This window comes from Manacus candei, unplaced genomic scaffold (assembly GCF_025592945.1).
Source record: "Manacus candei isolate 608988 ecotype Guabito, Panama unplaced genomic scaffold, ASM2559294v1 h1tg000251l, whole genome shotgun sequence".
NCBI classification, from domain to species: domain Eukaryota; kingdom Metazoa; phylum Chordata; class Aves; order Passeriformes; family Pipridae; genus Manacus; species Manacus candei.
In genome coordinates, this window is record NW_026138299.1 from 1 (window position 1) to 23,854 (window position 23,854).

The following is a 23,854-nucleotide window of genomic DNA, read 5'->3' on the forward strand; positions in this document are numbered from 1 at the left end:
GGGGTAAATTTGATGAATTTGGGGTGAATTTGATGAATTTTGGGTGAATTTGATGAATTTGGGGTAAATTTGATAAATTTTGGGTAAATTCAATGAATTTTGGGGTAAATTTGACAAATTTTGGGTGATTTTGGGCTGAATTTGATGATTTTTGGGTTAAATTTGACAAATTTTGGGTGATTTTGGGGGTGAATTTAACAAATTTCGGGGTCTTAACCCCGCCCCGCCCCCCCCTTCCTCCTTTAGCCCCGCCCCTTCCTCCTTTAGCCCCGCCCCTTCCCCTTTAGCCCCGCCCCTTCCGCCTCAAACCCCGCCCCCTCTTTGCAGCCGCCTGACCCTCTCGGCCGCGCCCTGGACGTCCCTATTGGTCGGTTCCCTGCTGGTCGCCGCCCACCCTTTGCTCCGCCCCCCGCTGGGCGTGGCCCTGCGCGCCGCCGCCCGATTGGCCGCCGGCCTGCTGCTCTCCCGCGCCGGCCCCGCCCTCTTCGAGGCCCTGGAGGCCGCCATTGGCTCCTGCTGGGAGGCCACGCCCGCCCCCGACGGGGGGCTCCGCCTCCTGCCCCACCCGGACCCGCCCGCCTGCCGGGGGGCGGGGCATAGCTGGGTGGGGTTCAGCCCCGCCCACCAGGCCTTCGGGCTGGTCTACGCCGGGCTGGGATTGGCTGAGGAGGCCGCCTGGATTGGGCGGGGCCTCTGGGGCGGCGGGCGGGGCTTGGAGGGCGAGAAGGGGCGTGGCCAGAGGGAGGAAGGGGGGAGGTGGGCGTGGCCCGGCGGCGGGTGGAGGGGGAGGTGGGCGTGGCCTCGGGGCGGCGAGTGGGCGGGGCCAAAGGCTCGGTCCCTGCGGTGGGCGGGGCTGGCGGGGGAGGAGTGGGAGGGGCCTGAGAGGCGACCAATCCGGTGGGAGAGGCCCCGCAGCCCCCGGCCAATGGGGTGGGAGGGGCCTCCGGCTCGGCCAATCCGGTGGGAGAGGCCCCGCAGCCCCCGGCCAATGGGCTGGGAGGGGGCGTGGCCCGAGTGGGAGGGGCCTCGCTGGGAAGGGGAGGAGCCCGCCGGCGCTTCCTGGTCGGGCGAGGAGGGGGCGTGGCCGCCGCCGCAGAGGCCCCGCCCCTTCCCCTTCCGCCGCGAGCAGGGGGCGTGGCCTGGCTGGGAGGAAGCCCCGCCCCCTCCTTGGGCGCAGGCCCCGCCCCCCCGGCCCCATTTTGGGGGCGACAAACCCGTTTTTGGGGGTGCCAGGCCCGTTTTGGGGGGGGGAAAAGCCGATTTTGGGGTGGAAAAAGCCGAATTCGGGGGGGAAAGGGCGGATTCGGGGCGGGAAAAGGGGGATTTCGGGGTAAGAACGCCGGATTTGGGGGCTGGGGGTGTGGCTCCGGGGGTGGGCGGGGCGGATTTAGGCCACGCCCAGCCGGGCGCCGCCCTGTGTATCCTGTACCTGCTGAACGTGGGGCTTTTGGTGCTTTGGCACGTCCTGCTCGTGGTGACCTTCACCTACAGGAACACCTGGGCCCGCAACGCCGCCGGCGCCGCCCTGGGCTGGGCGGCCTGGGGGGTCACCTACAGGGGGTGGGGCCAGGGGGCGTGGTCCATAGGGCCCGGGGGGCGGGGCTGAAGGGGGAGGACACGCCCACGAAAAAATTCCACGAAATTTTGGTGAAAATCCGGCGAAAATCGGGCGAAAAATGAAGATTTTGGGGCTGAAAAATGAGACTTTGGAGGTGGAAAAAATGAGGATTTTTGGGCAGAAAAATGAAGATTTTTGGGCAGATAAATTAAGATTTTTAGGGCGGAAAAATGAAGATTTTTGGGCGGAAAAATGAAGATTTTTGGGCAGAAAAATTAAGATTTTTTGGGCAGATAAATTAAGATTTTTGGGCAGATAAATTAAGATTTTTGGGCAGATAAATTAAGATTTTTAGGGCAGAAAAATGAAGATTTTTGGGCAGAAAAATGAAGATTTTTGGGCAGATAAATTAAGATTTTTAGGGCAGAAAAATGAAGATTTTTGGGCAGATAAATTAAGATTTTTAGGGCGGAAAAATGAAGATTTTTGGGCAGAAAAATGAAGATTTTTGGGCAGATAAATTAAGATTTTTAGGGCGGAAAAATGAAGATTTTTGGGGCGGGAAAATGAAGATTTTTTGGTAGAAAAATGAAGATTTTTTGGGGTGGAAAAGGGAGATTTTTTGGGAGAAAAATTAAGAATCTTGGGGTGGAAAAATGAAGATTTTTGGGGCTGAAAAATGAGATTTTTTTGGGGGGAAAAATGAGTCAAAAATAAGGATTTTTAAAGGCAGAAAATGAGGATTTTTAGGGTGGAAAAATGAAGATTTTTTTGGGGTGGGAAAATGAGGATTTTGGGGTGGAAAAGTGAAGATTTTGGGGGGGGAAAATGAGTCAAAAATGAGGATTTTTGGGGTGGAAAAATGAAGATTTTTGGGGGGGAAAAATGAGTCAAAAATGAGGATTTTTAAGGCAGAAAATGAGGATTTTTTGGGCAGAAAAATGAAGATTTTTGGGGTGTGAAAATGAAGATTTTTGGGGTGGAAAAACGAGGATTTTTTGGTAGAAAAATGAAGATTTTTGGGGTGGAAAAGGGAGGATTTTTGGGGTAGGAAAATGAGGATTTTTGGGGTGGAAAATGAAGATTTTTGGGGTGGAAAAATGGAGATTTTTGGGGGAGAAAAATGAAGATTTTTTGGGGAAAAAAAGGGGCAAAAATGAGGATTTTTGGAGCGGAAAATACGGATTTTTGGGGTGGAAAAATGGAGATTTTTGGGGTTAAAAATGAGGATTTTTGGGGTGGAAAAATGAGGATTTTTGGGGTGGAAAAGGGAGATTTTTGGGGTAGAAAAATGAGTCAAAAATGAAGATTTTTGGGGTGGAAAAATGAGTCAAAAATGAAGATTTTTGGGGTGGAAAAATGAGTCAAAAATGAGGACTTTTACGGCAGAAAATGAGGATTTTTTTGGGCAGAAAAATGAAGATTTTTGGGGTGGAAAAATGAAGATTTTTGGGCAGAAAAATTAAGATTTTTGGGCAGATAAATTAAGATTTTTAGGGCAGAAAAATGAAGATTTTTGGGGTGGAAAATGAGGAGTTTTTGGGGTTGAAAATGGATGATTTTTGGGGGAAAAAAATGAAGATTTTTGGGGTTAAAAATGAAAATTCTTGGGGTTAAAAATGAAGATTTTTAGGGTGGAAAAATTAGGATTTTTGGGGTTTAAAATGAAGATTTTTGGGGCAGAAAATGAGGATTTTTTGAGTAAAAAATCGCGATTTTTGGAGTAGAAAAATGAAGATTTTTGGGTAAAAAAATGAAGATTTTTTTGGGGTGGAAAAATGAGGATTTTTGGGTAAAAAAATCGCGATTTTTGGAGACCAAGAAAGGAGATTTTTGGGGCGGAAAATGAGGATTTTGGGGGGCAAAAAAAATGAGGATTTTTGGGGCAGAAAATGAGGATTTTTTGGGGTAGAAAATTGAGGATTCTTGGAGTTAAAAAATCGCGATTTTTGGGGCCAAAAAATGCGGATTTTTTGGTTAAAAAGTGGCGATTTTTGGAGTCAAACCTGAGGATTTTGGGGGCAGAAAATGAAGGTTTTTGGGGAAGTCGCCCAAAAATTGGGGAGAAAAGGGGTTCGAGGGGGGGTTGGGGGCGTGGCTTAAGTGGGAGGGGCAAAAGAAGTGGGCGGGGCTTGAGCGGGCGTGGCCGCGCCCAAAAAATTGGGTGAAAATCGGCCAAAAAAGGGCGAAATTGGGCAAAAATGGCCCAAAATCGAAAGAATTCGGGGGGTTGTGGGCGTGGTTTGAAGGGGGAGGGGCTAAAAGGGGGCGTGGTTTGATGTGAGGGGGCGTGGTTTGATCCGAGGGGGGCGTGGCCTGGAAATCCCCCGAAATTTGGGGCCAAAAAGTCGATTTTTGGTTTTTTTTTTTTCTGGCAAGGGGTCGCCAGGGGGCGCCAAAGGCGGCGGGTTTTGGGGCGAAATCGGCGGGTTTTGGTTAAAAAGGGGGGTTTGGGGGAAAAAACGGCGGTTTGGGGTCAAAAATCGGAGGTTTTGGGGTCAAAAATGGGGGGTTTGGGTCGAAAATGGGGATTTTGGGGTTAAAATTGGGGGTTTTTCGTCAAAAATGGGGGGTTTTGAACCAAAAATGGGGATTTTTGAACCAAAATCGGGGGTGAAAAATGAGGGATTTTGGGGCAGAAAAATGAGGGTTTTTTTGGGGTAGAAATGGGGATTTTGGGGGTAAAAAAAGGCGATTTTTGAAGGTGGGAAATGAGGGGTTTTGGGGTGGAAAATGAGGATTTTGGGGCGGAAAATGAGGATTTTTGGGGCAGAAAATGAGGGTTTTCGGAGGTTAAAAAGTGGCGATTTTTGGAGCAGAAAATGAGGATTTTTTGGTAAAAAATCGCGATTTTTGGAGCCTGAAAATGAGGATTTTTGGGGTAGAAAATGAGGATTTTGGGGCAGAAAATGAGGATTTTCGGGGTTAGAAAGTGGCGATTTTTGGAGTCCGAAAAAGGAGATTTTTGGGGCGGAAAATGAGGATTTTTGGGAGAAAAAAAATGAAGATTTTTGGGGCAGAAAATGAAGATTTTTGGGGCAGAAAATGAGGATTGTGTTGGTTAAAAAATGGCGATTTTTGGAGCCCGAAAATGAGGATTTTGGGGGCAGAAAATGAAGATTTTTGGGGCGGAAAATGAAGATTTTTGGAGCCTGAAAATGAGGATTTTTGGGAGAAAAAAATTGCGATTTTTGGAACCTGAAAATGAGGATTTTTGGGAGAAAAAATGAAGATTTGGGAGCCCGAAAATGAAGATTTTTGGGGCAGAAAATGAGGATTTTTGGGGTTAGAAAGTGGCGATTTTTGGAGTCCGAAAAAGGAGATTTTTGGGGCGGAAAATGAGGATTTTGAGGGTTAAAAAGTCGCGGGTTTTGGAGCCCGAAAATGAAGATTTTTGGGAGAAAAAAAATGAAGATTTTTGGGGTTAAAAAAAGGGATTTTAGGGGACAAAAAAAGGGGGGAATGGGGGGATAAAAAGGGGGATTTCGGGTTAAAAAGGGGGATTTTTGGGATTAAAAAACCAAAGAAATAGTAAAAAAACCGGGTTTTTCCTCCCTAAAATGTGACTTTTTCGCCTTAAAAAATTGTATTTGTGCCTAAAAATGTCGATTTTTGCCTTAAAATGTCGATTTTTGCCTTAAAAAAGTGTCATTTCGCTTAAAATGTGCATTTTTTTGCCTAAAATTGTGTCATTTTTGCTGTAAAATGTGTGATTTTTGCCTGAAAATGTGGATTTTTGCCTTAAAATGTGTGTTTTTTGCTGTAAAATGTCTGATTTTGCCTTAAAATGTGTCGCTGTCATTAAAAAGTGGATTTATTTTTGCCTCGAAAATGTGTCTTTTTCCCTTAAAACGCGGATTTTTCCCTAAAAATGTGAATTTTCCCCTAAAAATGCGGATTTTTTCCTATAAAAACACAGAATTTTGCCCGAAAATCCACAATTTCCCCCCCAAAAAAGAAGAATTTTGCCTCAAAATGTCTCGGTTTTACCCCAAAATTCAGAGTTTTCACCTCAAAACCCCCGAATTTTCCCCCAAAAAATCTCCATTTTTTTGCCCCAAATCGCCGGGTTTTTAACCAAAAATCTCCCGTTTCGGGCTCCAAAATTCGCCACTTTTTAAGCCCCCAAAATCCTCATTTTCTGCCCCAAAAATCCTCATTTTTCCCTCCTAAAAATCTTCATTTTCGGGCTCCAAAAATTGCCACTTTTTAACCCAAAAAATCCTATTTTCAGCCCAAAAAATCTTCATTTTTCCGCCCAAAAAATCTTCATTTTTCCGTCCCAAAAATCTCCTTTTTCTGCCCCAAAATCACGATTTTTTAACCCCAAAAATCCCCATTTTTCTGCCCCAAAAATCCTCTTTTTCTACCCCAAAAATCCCCATTTTTCTGCCCCAAAATCCTCCTTTTTCAGGTTCCAAAAATCGCGATTTTTAACCCCAAAAATCTCCTTTTTCCTGCCCCAAAAATCTTCATTTTTTTAACCCAAACCCCCGAATTTTGGAGGTTTTTTTCGGTGTAAAAATCCTCATTAAAAAATTTGACTTAACCCCCTTTTTTTCGGCCCCAAAATCGCGGTTTTTTCCCCCTCAAAATTTGCCTAAAAATCGCTTTTTTTACCCCAAAACCGGGTTGGTTTTTTTTTTGCCCCCAAAATTTGCATTTTCGGTCGTAAAAAATCGCGACTTTTTACCCCAAAAAATCGTCACTTTTCGGACTCCAAAAATCTTCATTTTCTGCCCCAAAAATCCTCATTTTCTGCCCCAAAAATCCTCATTTTCTGCCCCAAAAATCCTCATTTTCTGCCCCCAAAAATCCTCATTTTTCGTCTCAAAACCCCTCCATTTTCTGCCCCCAAAATCGCGATTTTTAACCCCCAAAATCCCCAATTTCCGCCCCAAAAATCCCCATTTTTTGCCCCAAAAATCGCGACTTTTTAACCCCAAAAATCCTCATTTTTTGCCCCAAAAATCCTCATTTTTCTGCCCCAAAAATCTTCATTTTCTGCCCCAAAAATCCCCATTTTTTGCACCAAAAATCTTCATTTTCTTCCACAAAAATCTTCATTTTTCTGCCCCAAAAATCATCATTTTTTTGCCCCAAAAATCTTCATTTTTTTGCCCCAAAAATCTTCATTTTCCACCCCAAAAATCCTCATTTTTCTGCCCCAAAAATCATCATTTTTTTGCCCCAAAAATCTTCATTTTCTGCCCAAAAAATCCTCATTTTTCTGCCCCAAAATCCTCATTTTTCGTCTCAAAACCCCTCAATTTTCTACCCGCCAAAATCGCGATTTTTAACCCCAAAAATCTTCATTTTCCTGCCCCAAAAATCTTCATTTTTCTGCCCCAAAAATCCCCATTTTCTGCCCCAAAAATCCCCATTTTTCTGCCCCAAAAATCTTCATTTTTTACCCCCAAAGTCCCCATTTTCCGTCCCAAAAATCCTCTTTTTCTGCCCCAAAAATCCCCATTTTTTTGCCCCAAAAATCTTCATTTTTTTGCCCCAAAAATCTTCATTTCCTGCCCCAAAACCCCCCATTTTTTTGCCCCAAAAATCTTCATTTTCTTCCACAAAAATCTTCATTTTTCTGCCCCAAAAATCATCATTTTTTTGCCCCAAAAATCTTCATTTTCCGCCAAAAAAATCCTCATTTTTCTGCCCCCAAAATCGCGATTTTTAACCCCAAAAATCCCCATTTTTAACCCCAAAAATCCTCATTTTTAACCCCAAAAATCCTCATTTTTGGGCTCAAAACCCCTCGATTTTCTGCCCCCAAAATCGCGATTTTTAACCCCAAAAATCCTCATTTATTGCCCCCCAAATCCTTATTTTCTGCCCCCAAAATCCCCATTTTTTTGCCCCAAAAATCTTCATTTTCTGCCCCAAAATTCTCCTTTTTCGGGCTCCAAAAATCGCGATTTTTAACCCCCAAAATCCCCATTTTCTACCCCAAAAATCCCCATTTTTTTGCCCCAAAAATCCCCATTTTTCTCCCCAAAAATCCCCATTTTCTGCCCCAAAAATCCCCATTTTTCTACCCCCAAAATCCTCCTTTTTTGCCCCAAAATTCTCCTTTTTCGGGCTCCAAAAATCACGATTTTTAACCCCCAAAATCCTCCTTTTTTGCCCCAAAAATCCTCATTTTTCTGCCCCAAAAATCTCCTTTTTTCACCCCAAACCCCCGAATTTTGGGGCTTTTTTTGACCTTAAAAATCCTCATTAAAAACTTCATTTCACCCCCTTTTTTCGGCCCCAAAACCGCGGTTTTTGCCCCCCCAAAATTTGCCTAAAAATCGCTTTTTTTACCCCAAACCGGGGGCGAGGTTTCGAGTCGGAAAAACGAGGATTTTTTTAGCTCCCAAAATTTGCATTTTTCGCCCCATAACCCCCCGTTTTTTCCCCTCCCCCCAAAATTCGCCTTTTTCACTTTTTTTCACTCTAAAATTTCACGATTTTTACTTAAAATTCACAATTTTTTTTAACTTAAAAAAATTCGCGTTTTTTAACGTAAAAATCATCACATTTTTTAACTTAAAAAATTCGCGTTTTTAACGTAAAATTCACATTTTTTTACTTTAAAAAAATCGCTTTTTTTACCTTAAAAATTCGCATTTTTTTACTTTAAAAATTCGCATTTTTTTACCGAAAAACTTCACTTTTTTTTGCCCCGAAATTCGCATTTTTTCACCTTAAAATTCGCGGTTTTTTTACTCGAAAATCACATTTTTTTTACTTTAAAAAAAATCACATTTTTCACCTTAAAATCCCACTTTTTTTTTTTATTTAAAATTCACAATTTTTTTAATTTAAAATTCACAATTTTTTAATTTAAAATTCACAATTTTTTTATTTAAAATTCACATTTTTTTACTTATAAAATTCGCGGGTTTTGACACAAAAATTCCCATTTTTTACTCTAAAAATTCATAATTAATAATTTATTAAAAAACTCACATTTTTTAACTCAAAATTCACATTTTTTACTTTAAAAAACCCCCCATTTTTTCGCTTTAAAAATTCCCTTTTTTTACTTAAAATCCACCCTTTTTAACTCCAAAAAAATCACATTTTTCACACCGAAATTCGTATTTTTTTTTATTTTAAAAATTCACATTTTTTTTAATTTAAAAAATCACATTTTTTAAGACCAAAATTCACGGGGTTTTTTTACTGGAAATTCGCATTTTTTTACTTTAAGAATTCACATTTTTTTACTTTAAAAAATTACATTTTTTTACTTTAAAAAATCACATTTTTTTTACTTTAAAAATTCACATTTTTTTTACTTTAAAAATTCACATTTATTTTTACCCGAAATTCCCATTTTTTAATTAAAAAAATTCCCTTTTTTTTCACTCGAAATTCCCATTTTTTTTATTAAAAATTTCACTTTTTTTTTTACAGGAAATTCCCATTTTTTTTAATTAAAAATGTCACATTTTTTTACTCAAAATTCGCATTTTTTTAATAAAAAATTTCACATTTTTTTCACCCCAAATTCCCGGTTTTTTAAATTAAAAAATCCACATTTTTTTTACCCAAAACTCACATTTTTCCACCCAAAAAATTCCCCGTTTTTTTTTTCCCCAAAAACCCCCAAAATTCACATTTTTCTCAGTCCCCAAAATCCCCTTTTTTCGCCCCAAAAAAACCCCCAAAAAGCCCCAAAATGACCCAAAAAAGGGTTTTTTTGGGGCCGTTTCGACCGCGGGGGGAGGGGGGGAGGGGGAGGGGCCCAGTTTGGGCCCAGTTTGGCCCCAGTTTAAGCCCCAATCCCTCCCAGTCCCTCCCAGTATAAACCAGTGACCCCTCCCAGTGCTCCCAGTATGGGACAAGCTGGTCCCAGTCCCTCCCAGTCCCTCCCAGTCCCCCCAAATCCCCTCCCAGTCCCTCCCAGTATAAACCAGTGACCCCCCAATCCCCTCCCAGTCCCCCCCAGTCCCCTCCCAGTCCCTCCCAGTACATCCCAGTATAACCCAGTCCCTCCCAGGCCCCTCCCAGTACGTCCCAGTGTCCCTCAAACACCCTCCCAGTCCCTCCCAGTATAAACCAGTGACCCCCCAATCCCCTCCCAGTCCAAACCAGTCCCTCCCAGTAACTCCCAGTCCCTCCCAGTGACCCCCAGACCCCAAACCAGTAACTCCCAGTAACTCCCAATCCCATCCCAGTCCATCCCAGTCCCCTCCCAGTATAAACCAGTGACCCCCCAGTCCCTCCCCAGTCCCTCCCAGTATAAACCAGTAACCCCCAAATCCCCTCCCAGTCCCTCCCAGTCCCTCCCAGTCCCTCCCAGTCCCCTCCCAGTCCAAACCAGTCCCTCCCAGTTGCTCCCAGTTCACTCCCAGTTCACTCCCAGTCCCTCCCAGTCCCTCCCAGTCCCTCCCAGTTCACTCCCAGTCCCTCCCAGTCCCCCCCAGTCCCTCCCAGTCCCTCCCAATCCCCTCCCAGTTCACTCCCAGTCCCTCCCAGTCCCTCCCAGTCCCTCCCAGTCCCTCCCAGTATATCCCAGTCCCTCCCAGTTTCACTGCCGGACGCTCAGCACCCATTTCACCTGTTGGGGAGGGGGAGGGGCGAGAAGGGGGGAGGGGGCGTGGCTTGGGGAGAGGCCACGCCCACCACCCCCAGGTGACCCCCCAAGCCCCTCCCAGTTCATCCCAGTTCATCCCAGTATAACCCAGTGACCCCCAAATCCCCTCCCAGTCCCTCCCAGTATAGACCAGTAACCTCCTAATCCCCTCCCAGTAACTCCCAGTGACCCCCAGACCCCAAACCAGTAACTCCCAGTAACTCCCAGTGACCCCCAGTAACTCCCAGTAAATCCCGGTAACACCTAAATCCCAAACCAGTCCCCTCCCAGTATAAACCAGTTCCCCCCCAATCCCTCCCAGTCCCTCCCAGTCTGTCCCAGTATAACCCAGTAACCCCCAAATCTCCTCCCAGTCCCTCCCAGTTGCTCCCAGTCCCTCCCAGTATAGACCAGTGACCTCCCAATCCCCTCCCAGTCCCTCCCAGTCCCTCCCAATCCCTCCCAGTCTGTCCCAGTATAACCCAGTAACCCCCAAATCTCCTCCCAGTCCCCTCCCAGTTCCATCCCAGTCCCTCCCAGTAACTCCCAGTAACTCCCAGTGACCCCCAGACCCCAAACCAGTAACTCCCAGTGACTCCCAGTCCCTCCCAGTTCCCTGTTAAAACCTTTTAACCCCCTCCCAGTCCCTCCCAGTATAAACCAGTCCCCTCCCAGTCCCTCCCAGTCCCTCCCAGTCCCTCCCAGTTCATCCCAGTTCATCCCAGTAACTCCCAGTGACCCCCCAATCCCCTCCCAGTCCCTCCCAGTTCATCCCAGTTCATCCCAGTTCATCCCAGTCCCCCCCAATCCCCTCCCAGTCCCTCCCAGTCCCTCCCAGTCCCTCCCAGTCCCTCCCAGTCCCCTCCCAGTCCCTCCCAGCCCCCCCCCAGCCCCCTCCCAGTACAAACCAGTATAAACCAGTATAAACCAGTACCTTGCAGAGGGTCAGGGTGGCCCCGTAGGTGACGCTGAGCAGGAACAGGGTCACCAGCACCCCCAGCGTGTCCCAGGGACCCCCCTCGGGCTCCTCCGAGCACAGGTCGGGGGGCAGCGACAGCCCTGGGGGGGACACGGACCAGTATAAACCAGTATGGACCAGTACAAACCAGTACAAACCAGTATAAACCAATATTCCCAGTTTAAACCCAGTTTGGACCCAGTTTAGACCCAGGATTCCCAGTTTAGACCCGGTTAAGGACCAGTTCAGAACCAGTTCGGACCAGTATAGACCAGTATAAACCAGTATGGACCAGTACAAACCAGTATAGACCAGTATAAACCAGCATAAACCAGTTCAGACCAGTATTCCCAGTTTAGACCCAGTTTGGACCCAGTTTAGACCCAGGATTCCCAGTTTAGACCCAGTTCAGACTCAGTTTGGACCCAATATAGACCAGTATAAACCAGTACAGACCAGTATAAACCAGTATGGACCAGTATGGACCAGTATAAACCAGTATAAACCAGTATAGAGCAGTATAAACCAGTATAAACCAGGATTCCCAGTTTAGACCCAGTTCAGACCCAGTTCAGACCCAGTTTGGACCCAATATAGACCAGTATAAACCAGTATAGACCAGTATAAACCAGTATGGACCAGTATGGGCCAGTATAAACCAGTATAGACCAGTTGAGAACCAATTTGGACCCAGGATTCCCAGTTTAGTCCCAGTTTGGCCCCAGTTTAGTCCCAGTTCAGACCCAGTTCAGAACCAGTTCGGACCAGTATAAACCAGTATAAACCAGTATAAACCAGTACAGACCAGTATAAACCAGTATAAACCAGTATAGACCAGTATTCCCAGTTTGGCCCCAGTTTGGCCCCAGTTTGGCCCCAGTTTGGCCCCAGTTTGGTCCCAGTTTGGCCCCAGTTTGGCCCCAGTTTAGTCCCAGTTTGGTCCCAGTTTGGCCCCAGTTTGGTCCCAGTTTGGTCCCAGTTTAGTCCCAGTTTAATCCCAGTTTAGTCCCAGTTTGGTCCCAGTTTGGTCCCAGTTTAGTCCCAGTTTAATCCCAGTTTAGTCCCAGTTTAGCCCCAGTTTGGCCCCAGTTTGGCCCCAGTTTGACCCCAGTTTGGTCCCAGTTTAGTCCCAGTTTGGCCCCAGTTTGGCCCCAGTTTAGTCCCAGTTTGGTCCCAGTTTGGCCCCAGTTTAGCCCCAGTTTGGTCCCAGTTTGGCCCCAGTTTGGCCCCAGTTTGGCCCCAGTTTGACCCCAGTTTAATCCCAGTTTAATCCCAGTTTGGCCCCAGTTTAGCCCCAGTTTGGTCCCAGTTTGGCCCCAGTTTAGTCCCAGTTTGGTCCCAGTTTGGTCCCAGTTTGGCTCCAGTTTGGTCCCAGTTTGGTCCCAGTTTGGTCCCAGTTTAGCCCCAGTTTGGCCCCAGTTTGGCCCCAGTTTAGTCCCAGTTTGGTCCCAGTTTGGCCCCAGTTTAGCCCCAGTTTGGTCCCAGTTTGGCCCCAGTTTGGCCCCAGTTTGACCCCAGTTTAATCCCAGTTTAATCCCAGTTTGGCCCCAGTTTAGCCCCAGTTTGGTCCCAGTTTGGCCCCAGTTTAGTCCCAGTTTGGCCCCAGTTTGGCCCCAGTTTAGCCCCAGTTTGGCCCCAGTTTGGCCCCAGTTTAGTCCCATTTTAGTCCCAGTTTGGCCCCAGTTTGGCCCCAGTTCAGTCCCAGTTTGGTCCCAGTTTGGCCCCAGTTTAGCCCCAGTTTGGTCCCAGTTTGGTCCCAGTTTGGCTCCAGTTTGGTCCCAGTTTGGTCCCAGTTTGGTCCCAGTTTAGCCCCAGTTTGGCCCCAGTTTGGCCCCAGTTTGGCCCCAGTTTAGTCCCAGTTTGGTCCCAGTTTGGCCCCAGTTTAGCCCCAGTTTGGTCCCAGTTTGGCCCCAGTTTAGCCCCAGTTTGGTCCCAGTTTGGTCCCAGTTTGGCTCCAGTTTGGTCCCAGTTTGGTCCCAGTTTGGTCCCAGTTTAGCCCCAGTTTGGTCCCAGTTTGGCCCCAGTTTGGCCCCAGTTTAGTCCCAGTTTGGTCCCAGTTTGGCCCCAGTTTGGTCCCAGTTTGGCCCCAGTTTGGCTCCAGTTTGGTCCCAGTTTAGTCCCAGTTTGGCCCCAGTTTGGCTCCAGTTTGGCCCCAGTTTAGTCCCAGTTTGGCCCCAGTTTGGTCCCAGTTTGGCCCCAGTTTGGCCCCAGTTTGGTCCCAGTTTGGCCCCAGTTTAGCCCCAGCCCCGCCCACTTTGTAGCCCCTCCCACTCCCCTGATAACCACCTCCTAATTACCATAACCACGCCCCCAACCGGGCCCTAATTAGCATCTAATTAGCATAAACCCGCCATCTTTATTCCCCCCAAAAACCCCCCCAAATCCCCCGAAAATCCCCCAAAATCCCCCAAAAATCCCCCAAACCCGCCCCTAATTACCATAACCACGCCCCTAATCAACACAGCCAACCGTTAATTAGCGTAATTAGCATCTAATTACCATAAACCCGCCATATTTAGTCCCAGAAACCCCAAAAATCCCCCCAAAATGCCCCAAAATCCCCCCAAAACCACCCAAAATCCCCCCAAAACCACCCAAAATCCCCCCAAATCCCCCCAAAATCCCCCAAAATCTCCCCCAATCACCCCCTAATTGACTTAATTAGCGTCTAATTAGCATAATTAACCCCCAAATCACCACAAACCCCAAAACTTTGACATCACCTCTTTATTCCAACACCCCAAAACCCCCCCAAAAACCCCCAAAAAATCCCCAAAAAATCCCAAAAAACCTCCCCAAATCCCCCAAATCGCCCCTAATTAAGTTAATTACCCTCTAATTACCATAATTAACCCCCCAATCACCATAAATCCAATATCTTCGACATCACCTCTTTATTCCAACACCCCAAAAACCCCCCAAAAATCCCCAAAAAATCCCCAAAAATCGCCAAAAACCGCCAAAATCCCCCTAATTATCTTAATTACTATGTAATTAGTATAATTAACCTCCTAATTAACACAGACCCGCCAACTTTGACATCACCTCTTTATTCCAACACCCCCAAACCCCCCCAGAAACCCCCCAAAAAAATCCCAAAAAATCCCAAAAAATCCCCCAAAAATTCCCCAAAAATCTCCCCTAATTGACTTAATTACCATCTAATTAAGTTAATTATCCCCCCAATCACCATAAATCCAATATCTTTGACATCACCTCTTTATTCCAACACCCTGAATGTCCCAAAAATCCCAAAAAAATCCCAAAAAATCCCAAAACCCCCCCCAAAAATCACCCAAAAATACCCCAAATCCCCCCTAATTAACCTAATTACCCTCTAATTAGGTTAATTAACCCCCAAATCACCATAAATCCAATATCTTCGACATCACCTCTTTATTCCAACACCCCCAAGCCCCCCCCAAAAATCCCAAAAAAATCCCAAAAAACCCCAAAAACCCCCCGAAAAATCACCCAAAATCCCCCAAATCGCCCCTAATTATCTTAATTATCATCTAATTAAGTTAATTAACCCCCAAATCACCACAAACCCGCCAACTTTGACATCACCTCTTTATTCCAACACCCCAAAACCCCCGCAAAAACCCCAAAAAACCCCCAAAAATCCCCCAAAAAAAACCCCAAACCCCCCGAAAACCGCCAAATTTCCCCCCTAATCAACCCCTAATTATCTTAATTATCATAATTATCTCCCAAATCACCATAAATCCAATATCTTCGACATCACCTCTTTTTTCCAACACCCCCAAAAACCCCCCAAAAAATCCCCAAAAATCCCCAAAAATCCCCCAAAACCCCCCAAAATCCCCCCAAAACCGCCCCAAATCACCCCTAATTAACTTAATTAGTCTAATTAACCCTCTAATTAGACTAATTAACCCCCAAATCACCACAAACCCGCCATCTTCGACATCACCTCTTTATTCCATCTCCCCCAACATCCCAAAAAATCCCCAAAAAATCCCAAAAAACCTCCCAAAATCCCCCAAATCGCCCCTAATTAACTTAATTACCCTCTAATTAGCGTGTTTATCCTCCTAATTAACACAGACCCGCCAACTTTGACATCACCTCTTTATTCCAACACCCCCCAAAAACCCCCCCAAAACCCCCAAAAAATCCCCCAAAAAATCCCAAAAAATCCCAAAAAACCTCCCAAAAATCCCCCAAATCGCCCCTAATTAACTTAATTACCTTCTAATTACCATAATTAACTCCCAAATTAACTTAAAGTCACCAACTTCGACATCACCTCTTTATTCCAACACCCCAAAAACCCCCCAAAAAACCCCAAAAAACCCCAAAAAAACCCCAAAAAATCCCAAAAAAACCTCCCAAAATCCCCCAAATCGCCCCTAATTAACTTAATTACCCTCTAATTAACACGACCAACACCCCAATCACCATAAGACCGCCAACTTTGACATCACCTCTTTATTCCAACACCCCAAAAAACCCCAAAAAACCCCAAAAAAACCCCAAAAAATCCAAAAAAACCTCCCAAAATCCCCCAAATCACCCCTAATTAACTTAATTACCTTCTAATTACCATAATTAACTCCCAAATTAACTTAAAGTCACCAACTTCGACATCACCTCTTTATTCCAACACCCCAAAAACCCCCAAAAAACCCCAAAAAACCCCAAAAAAACCCCAAAAAATCCCAAAAAACCTCCCAAAATCCCCCAAATCGCCCCTAATTAACTTAATTACCCTCTAATTAGCGTGTTTATCCTCCTAATTAACACAGACCCGCCAACTTTGACATCACCTCTTTATTCCAACACCCCCCAAAAACCCCAAAAAATCCCAAAAAATCCCCCAAAAAATCCCAAAAACCCCCAAAAATCACCCAAAAATCCCCCAAATCGCCCCTAATTAGCTTAATTACCCTCTAATTAAGTTAATTATCCCCCCAATCACCATAAATCCAATATCTTCGACATCACCTCTTTATTCCAACACCCCCAAAACCCCCCAAAAACCCAAAAAACCCCAAAAAAACCCCAAAAAATCCCAAAAAAACCTCCCAAAATCCCCCAAATCGCCCCTAATTAACTTAATTACCCTCTAATTAACACGACCAACACCCCAATCACCATAAGACCGCCAACTTTGACATCACCTCTTTATTCCAACACCCCCCAAAACCCCCCAAAAATCCCAAAAAATCGCCAAAAAACCGCCCAAAACCGCCGAAACTCCCCCTCTAATTAACCAATTAATTAGCCAATTAACTAATTACCGGGCTGGGGGCGGAGGGCGCGCTGGACGAAGCGCAGGGGCAGCGCCTCGTGCACGGCGGTGCAGGCGAAGGGGCTCCCCCCGCGCTCCCACTCCCCCCGCGGCACCTCCAGGCGGGAGTAGAGGAAGAAGGGCCCCTCCCCCCCCGAAATTCCCGGAATTCCCGAATTTTCCCGGCGCGCCGGCGACGTCACCACGCCCGATTCCAGCTTTTCCAGCCCCTTCTGCCACTGGACGTCGATGGAGTCCGGGTAGAAGCCGCGGATGAGGCAGGTCAGGCTCACGGTGGGGCTGGGGCCGGCCAACTCCTCCGGGGGAGGGGGCAGCACGAACACGCTGGGGGGCAGGCGGCGGCCTGGGAAAAATGGGAAAAATTAATTAATTAGGGTTAATTAACTATTGGGAATTTTTCGGATTTTTTTCAGATTTTTTTCCAGATTTTTTCCCATTTTTTTCAGATTTTTTTCCCATTTTTTTCAGATTTTTTAGAGATTTTTTTTCCCATTTTTTTCAGATTTTTTAGAGATTTTTTTCCCATTTTTTTCGGATTTTTTTCGGAATTTTTTTGGATTTTTTTCTAATTTTTACCCATTTTTTTTTCAATTTTTTAAATATTTTTTTGCCATTTTTTTCAGATTTTTTCCCATTTTTTTCGGATTTTTTGGGGATTTTTTTTCTAATTTTTTCAGATTTTTTTCAGATTTTTTTCAGATTTTTTCAGACTTTTTCCCATTTTTTTTTCGATTTTTTCCCATTTTTTTCAGATTTTTTTCAGGTTTTTTTCAGATTTTTTTCACATTTTTTTCCCATTTTTTCAGATTTTTTAGAGATTTTTTTCCCATTTTTTTCAGATTTTTTTCCACATTTTTCCCATTTTTTTCAGATTTTTTTTCCCATTTTTTTCAGATTTTTTTCAGATTTTTTTTCCCATTTTTTTCAGATTTTTTTCCCATTTTTTTCAGATTTTTTAGAGATTTTTTTCAGGTTTTTTTCCCGAATTTTTCCCATTTTTTTCCCATTTTTTTCCCATTTTTTACAGGTTTTTTTCAGATTTTTTCCCATTTTTTTCAGATTTTTTTCAGATTTTTTTCAGATTTTTTTCTAATTTTTTGCATTTTTTTTTCACATTTTTTTCAGATTTTTTCCCATTTTTTTCAGATTTTTTTCACAATTTTTCCCCATTTTTTTCAGATTTTTTTCAGATTTTTTTCAGATTTCTTTTCACTTTTTTTCTCTATTTTTTCACATTTTTTTCAGATTTTTTTAGATTTTTTTTCAGATTTTTTTCAGATTTTTTTCAGATTTTTTCAGATTTTTTTCCCATTTTTTTCAGATTTTTTAGAGATTTTTTTCCCATTTTTTTCGGATTTTTTTGGGATTTTTTTTCTAATTTTTTCACATTTTTTCCAGGTTTTTTTTCCTATTTTTTTCCCATTTTTTCAGATTTTTTTCAGATTTTTTTCAGATTTTTTTCAGATTTTTTTCCCATTTTTTCAGATTTTTTTCAGATTTTTTTCTGAATTTTTTCACATTTTTTTCACATTTTTTTTTCAGATTTTTTTCCCATTTTTTTCAGATTTTTTTCACATTTTTTTCAGATTTCTTTTCACTTTTTTCTCTATTTTTTCAGATTTTTTTCAGATTTTTTTTCAGATTTTTTCTCATTTTTTTTCAATTTTTTTCATATTTTTTTCCCATTTTTTTCGGATTTTTTTTTGATTTTTTCCCATTTTTTTCAGACTTTTTCCCCATTTTTTTTGGCTTTTTTTCCCATTTTTTTCAGATTTTTTTCAGATTTTTTTCCCATTTTTTCAGATTTTTTTCAGGTTTTTTTCCGAATATTTCGCACTTTTTTTCAGGTTTTTTTCAGGTTTTTTTCAGATTTTTTTCAGATTTTTTTTCTATTTTTTTTCTATTTTTTTCAGATTTTTTTCAGATTTTTTTCAGATTTTTTTCCCATTTTTTTCCGAATTTTTTGCATTTTTTTTCACATTTTTTCAGATTTTTTTCCCTTTTTTTTCAGATTTTTTTCAGATTTTTTTCCCATTTTTTCGCATTTTTTTCACATTTTTTAGAGATTTTTTCCCATTTTTTCCCCATTTTTTCACATTTTTTTCCCATTTTTTCCAGGTTTTTTTCAGATTTTTTTCAGATTTTTTCCCATTTTTTTCACATTTTTTCCCCATTTTTTTCGGATTTTTTTCGGATTTTTTTTCTATTTTTTTCCCATTTTTTTTCAGATTTTTTTCAGACATTTTTCAGATTTTTTTTTATTTTTTTCAGATTTTTTTCAGATTTTTTTCCCTTTTTTTTCACATTTTTTCCCCATTTTTTTCAGATTTTTTTTCAGATTTTTTTTGGATTTTTTTCAGATTTTTTCAGATTTTTTTTGGATATTTTTTGGATTTTTTTCCCATTTTTTTCAGATTTTTTTCTATTTTTTTTCTATTTTTTTCAGAATTTTTTTCTAATTTTTTCAGATTTTTTTCCCATTTTTTTCCCATTTTTTTTCAGATTTTTAAAAGATTTTTTTCAGATTTTTTTCAGATTTTTTTCTGAATTTTTCGCATTTTTTTTCTAATTTTTTCAGATTTTTTCCCCCATTTTCCCTTTTTTTTCTCCATTTTCCCCCTTTTTCCCCCTTTGTCCCCTTTTTTCTCCCCCTTTCCCCCCCAATTTCTCCCCCTCCTCCCCCGGCCTCCTCTTCACCCTCCTGACGACCGGCGCCGGCATTTTCCATTTTTAATCCCAATTTTTTCCATTTTTTTTCCAATTTCTTTTAATTTTTAATTCCGATTTTTGGGGGATTTTTTCCCTTTTTTTTTCTTTTTTTTTTCCATTTTTAACCCGAATTTTTTCCATTTTTTTTTCCAATTTCTTTTAATTTTTAATTCCGATTTTTTGGGGATTTTTTCCCTTTTTTTTTCTTTTTTTTTTCCATTTTTAACCCGAATTTTTTCCATTTTTTTTTCCAATTTCTTTTAATTTTTAATTCCGATTTTTTGGGGATTTTTTCCCTTTTTTTTTCTTTTTTTTTTTCCATTTTTAACCCGAATTTTTTCCATTTTTTTTTCCAATTTCTTTTAATTTTTAATTCCGATTTTTTGGGGATTTTTCCCCTTTTTTTTCTTTTTTTTTTCCATTTTTAACCCGAATTTTTTCCATTTTTTTTTCCAATTTCTTTTAATTTTTAATTCCGATTTTTGGGGGATTTTTTCCCTTTTTTTTTCTTTTTTTTTTCCATTTTTAACCCGAATTTTTTCCATTTTTTTTTCCAATTTCTTTTAATTTTTAATTCCGATTTTTTGGGGATTTTTTCCCTTTTTTTTTCTTTTTTTTTTCCATTTTTAACCCGAATTTTTTCCATTTTTTTTTCCAATTTCTTTTAATTTTTAATTCCGATTTTTTGGGGATTTTTTCCCTTTTTTTTTCTTTTTTTTTTTCCATTTTTAACCCGAATTTTTTCCATTTTTTTTTCCAATTTCTTTTAATTTTTAATTCCGATTTTTTGGGGATTTTTTCCCTTTTTTTTTCTTTTTTTTTTCCATTTTTTAACCCAAATTTTTTCCATTTTTTTTTCCAATTTCTTTTAATTTTTAATTCCGATTTTTTGGGGATTTTTTTCCTTTTTTTTCTTTTTTTTTTCCATTTTTAACCCGAATTTTTTCCATTTTTTTTCCAATTTCTTTTAATTTTTAATTCCGATTTTTTGGGGATTTTTTCCCTTTTTTTTCTTTTTTTTTTTCCATTTTTAACCCGAATTTTTTCCATTTTTTTTCCAATTTCTTTTAATTTTTAATTCCGATTTTTTGGGGATTTTTTCCCTTTTTTTCTTTTTTTTTTCCATTTTTAATCCCAATTTTTTCCATTTTTTTTTCCAATTTCTTTTAATTTTTAATTCCGATTTTTTGGGGATTTTTTCCCTTTTTTTTCTTTTTTTTTTTCCATTTTTAACCCGAATTTTTTCCATTTTTTTTTCCAATTTCTTTTAATTTTTAATTCCGATTTTTTGGGGATTTTTTCCCTTTTTTTTTCTTTTTTTTTTCCATTTTTAACCCGAATTTTTTCCATTTTTTTTTCCAATTTCTTTTAATTTTTAATTCCGATTTTTTGGGGATTTTTTCCCTTTTTTTTCTTTTTTTTTTTTCATTTTTAACCCAAATTTTTCCCTTTTTTTTCCCCTCTTTTTCATCTTCTTTTCCTATTTTTCAATTTCTACTTCCTATTTTTCCACGGTCTTTTTTTCTCCTCACCCGGCCTCCTCTTCACCCTCCTGACGATGGGCGCCGGCGCGTCGGCGTGCGTCACCGTGCAGGTGAACTCGTCCCCGCTCTCCCAGTCCGCCGCCGTCACCGGCAGCTCGCTGGCGGCCGTGAACGTCCCGTTGACGTGCGGCGTCAACCGCAGCGGGAGGGGCCTCAACCGGCCCCCGGCGCCGGCGCCGGCGCGGCTCCACGTCACCGTCAGCCCCTCGTCGCTGGGCAGGCTGGTGGCCAGGCACGTCAGCCGCGGCGACTGCGCCACGTACAGCGACGACGGAGACGGCCCCACCAGGAAGACCCCGACGCCGCCCGGGGAGGAGGGGGAGGAGCCTGGGGGGAGGGGGAGGGGAGAGAAGGTCGATGGAGATGCCAAAAGTCAAGGTTGGGCAAGTCAAGGTCAATGGAGACCCCAAAAGTCAAGACAAGGTCAATGAAGACCCCAAAAGTCAAGGTTGGGCAAGAGAAGGTCAATGGAGACCCCAAAAGTCAACCCAAGGTCAATGGAGGCACCAAGAGTCAAGAGAAGGTCAATGGAGACCCCAAAAGTCAAGACAAGGTCAATGGAGATCCCAAAAGTCAACCCAAGGTCAATGGAGGCTCTCAAGTCAAGGTTTGGTCAACCCAAGGTCAATGGAGACCCCAAAAGTCAACCCAAGGTCAATGGAGACCCCAAAGTCATTGTAGGGTCAAGTCAAGGTCAATGGAGACCCCAAAAGTCAACCCCAGGTCAATGGAGACCCCAAAAGTCGACCCAAGGTCAATGGAGACCCTCAAAGTCAACCCCAGGTCAATGGAGACCCCAAGAGTCAAGGTTTGGTCAAGAGAAGGTCAATGGAGATCCCAAAAGTCAAGAGAAGGTCAATGGAGATCCCAAAGTCATTGTAGGGTCAAGCCAAGGTCAATGGAGACCCAAAAGTCAAGGTTGGGTCAAGAGAAGGTCAACAAAGACCCCAAAAGTCAACCCAAGGTCAATGGAGGCTCCTAAGTCAAGGTTGGGTCAAGCCAAGGTCAATGGAGACCCCAAAAGTCAAGACAAGGTCAACGGAGACTCTCAAGTCAAGGTTGGGTCAAGCCAAGGTCAATGGAGACCCCAAAAGTTGACCCAAGGTCAATGGAGACCCCAAAAGTTGACCCAAGGTCAATGGAGACCCCAAAAGTCAACCCAAGGTCAATGGAGACCCCAAAAGTCAAGGGTTGGTCAGTGGAGACCCCAAAAGTCAAGGTTTGATCAACCCAAGGTCAATGGAGACCCCAAAAGTCAACCCAAGGCCAACGGAGACCCCAAAAGTCAAGTCAAGGTCAACAAAGACCCCCAAGTCAAGGTTGGGTCAACCCAAGGCCTTGAAGACCCCCCAAAGTCAACCCGAGCTCAACGAAGACCCCAAAAGCCAACCCTGGGTCAAAGACCCCCCCCAAGCCCCACCCCCCATCCCCCCCCGGGCACTCACCGGCGCACTTGTGGGCAGCGACCTCCTGGACGGTGCCGGAGGCCGGGTGGGCGACGCGGCACGAGAAGCTTCGCTCCCGCCAGTCCTCCAGCGAGACGTTGGCCCGCGACAGGAGCCGGAAGGTCCCCGGCGCCGCGTCGGGGGCGGGGGGCTCGGCGGGCGGGGCCGGGGCCAGGGCGTGGCCGTCGGCCAGCCAGGTGACCTGGACGGGGGGCGGGGCGAAGGCGGCCGCCAGGCAGAGGAGCTCCACCGAGGCCGCCGCGTCGCAGGCGTGGAAGACGGAGACGGCGGGGGGGCGGGGCTTGCCGGAGGAGGAGGCTGGGGGGGGGGGGGAGGGGGAGAGAGGAAGGGTCAAGGGGAGGTCAAGGGAGACCCCAAAAGTTGACCCGAGGTCAATGGAGACCCCAAAAGTCAACTCAAGGTCAATGAAGACCCCCCAAGTCAAGGTTGGGTCAACCCAAGGTCTTGGTGACCCCCAAAGTCAACTCGAGGTCAATGGAGACCCCAAAACTCAACCCAATGTCAATGGAGACCCTCCAAGTCAACCCAAGGTCAATGGAGACCCCAAAAGTCAACTCAAGGTCAATGGAGACCCCCCAAGTCAACCCAAGGTCTTGGAGACCCCCCAAGTCAAGGTTGGGTCAACCCAAGGTCTTGGCGACCCCTAAAGTCAACTCGAGGTCAATGGAGACCCAAAAGTTGACTCAAAGTCAACGGAGACCCCAAAACTCAACCCAAGGTCAATGGAGACCCCAAAAGTCGACCCAAGGTCAATGGAGACCCTCCAAGTCAAGGTTGGGTCAATGGAGACCCCCCAAGTCAACCCAAGGTCAACGAAGGGGGGGGCGGGGGACCCCCCCCCCCCCCGAACCTACCTGGGGTCACGTCCCGGGGGGGGGTGGAGACCCCCGAGGTCGTCGGGAGGTCGACCCGGGGTGGGCGGAGCCCCGCGGGGCGGGGCGAGTGGGCGGGGCCTACAGAGACGCCGTCGGCTTTGAGGTCGACGTCCCGGCGTCGACCCCGAAGGCCGAGGTCGGGGTTTGGGGGGGGGGGTTGGAGACCCCTCCCCCATCCCCCCCCAAAAAACTTACCTGGGGTGGAGCCGCGGGGGGCGGAGCCCCCTGGGGTCGTCGGGGTGGGGGCCGGGGGGAGGGCGGAGCCCCCCGGGGCGGGGCGGGGGGGCGGAGCCTACGGAGAGGTCGCCGGGGCGGGGTCAAGGTCATCCGAGACCCCAAAAACCCAACTGGGGTCGACCCAAGGTCAATGGAGACCCCAAAACCCAACTGGAGGCTCTTGGAGACCCCAAAACCCAACTGGGGTCAACCCAAGGTCATCCAAGACCCCAAAACCCAACTGGGGTCAACCCAAGGTCATCCAAGACCCCAAAACCCAACTGGAGGGTCTTGGAGACCCCAAAACCCAACTGGGGTCGATCCAAGGTCGTCAAAGATCCCAAAACCCAACTGGGGTCAACCCAAGTTCAACGGAGACCCCAAAACTCAACTGGAGGGTCTTGGAGACCCCAAAAGCCAACTGGGGTCAACCCAAGGTCATTGACCCAACCCAAGACCCCAAAACCCAACGTTGACCCAACCCAAGACCCGGAACCCAACTGGGGGTCAACCCAAGACCCAACTGGGGTCAACTCAAGACCCTCCAAGACCCCAAAAGTCAACATTGACCCAACCCCAAGACCCCAAAACCCAACTGGGGTCAACTGGGGACCCTCCACAGACCCCCCAGACCCAACCCAACTGGCACCCAGACCAACTTGGGAACCCCAACTTCAAGAC

The 23,854-nt window shown here is 44.4% G+C and overlaps 1 protein-coding gene, 2 long non-coding RNA genes and 1 gene segment (V, D, J or C); 1 reads left to right on the forward strand and 3 right to left on the reverse strand.

Moving 5' to 3' along the window:
• Positions 1–172: 172 nt before the first annotated feature.
• On the forward strand, positions 173–5,390 carry LOC127464653 (translation initiation factor IF-2-like; the record flags this gene model as incomplete). Its single annotated transcript, XM_051775077.1, has 5 exons — positions 173–2,334; positions 2,392–2,921; positions 2,956–3,102; positions 3,283–3,489; positions 4,507–5,390. A coding segment is annotated over one exon (1,434 nt), but the record flags the coding sequence as incomplete, so codon positions are not given.
• Positions 5,391–5,679: 289 nt separating this feature from the next.
• On the reverse strand, positions 5,680–6,539 carry LOC127464651 (uncharacterized). 2 transcript variants are annotated; one of them, XR_007901501.1, is made up of 3 exons: positions 6,500–6,539; positions 6,277–6,387; positions 5,680–5,748 (listed from the first exon to the last, which is right to left on the reverse strand). It is a non-coding gene; the product is annotated as an uncharacterized LOC127464651 (long non-coding RNA). The 2 variants fall into 2 exon arrangements; XR_007901500.1 differs by having other exon boundaries at positions 5,690–5,763; positions 6,268–6,387.
• Positions 6,540–7,397: 858 nt separating this feature from the next.
• Positions 7,398–7,702, reverse strand: LOC127464650 (uncharacterized). Its single transcript, XR_007901499.1, has 2 exons — positions 7,600–7,702; positions 7,398–7,464 (listed from the first exon to the last, which is right to left on the reverse strand). It is a non-coding gene; the product is annotated as an uncharacterized LOC127464650 (long non-coding RNA).
• Positions 7,703–15,624: 7,922 nt separating this feature from the next.
• LOC127464652 (Ig gamma chain C region-like) lies at positions 15,625–23,249 on the reverse strand (the record flags this gene model as incomplete). The annotated part of the segment is given in 5 exon segments: positions 15,625–15,878; positions 16,233–16,706; positions 20,605–20,943; positions 22,062–22,378; positions 23,153–23,249. Coding segments are annotated over 4 exon segments (1,115 nt in total), but the record flags the coding sequence as incomplete, so codon positions are not given.
• Between the last annotated feature and the right edge of the window lie 605 nt (positions 23,250–23,854).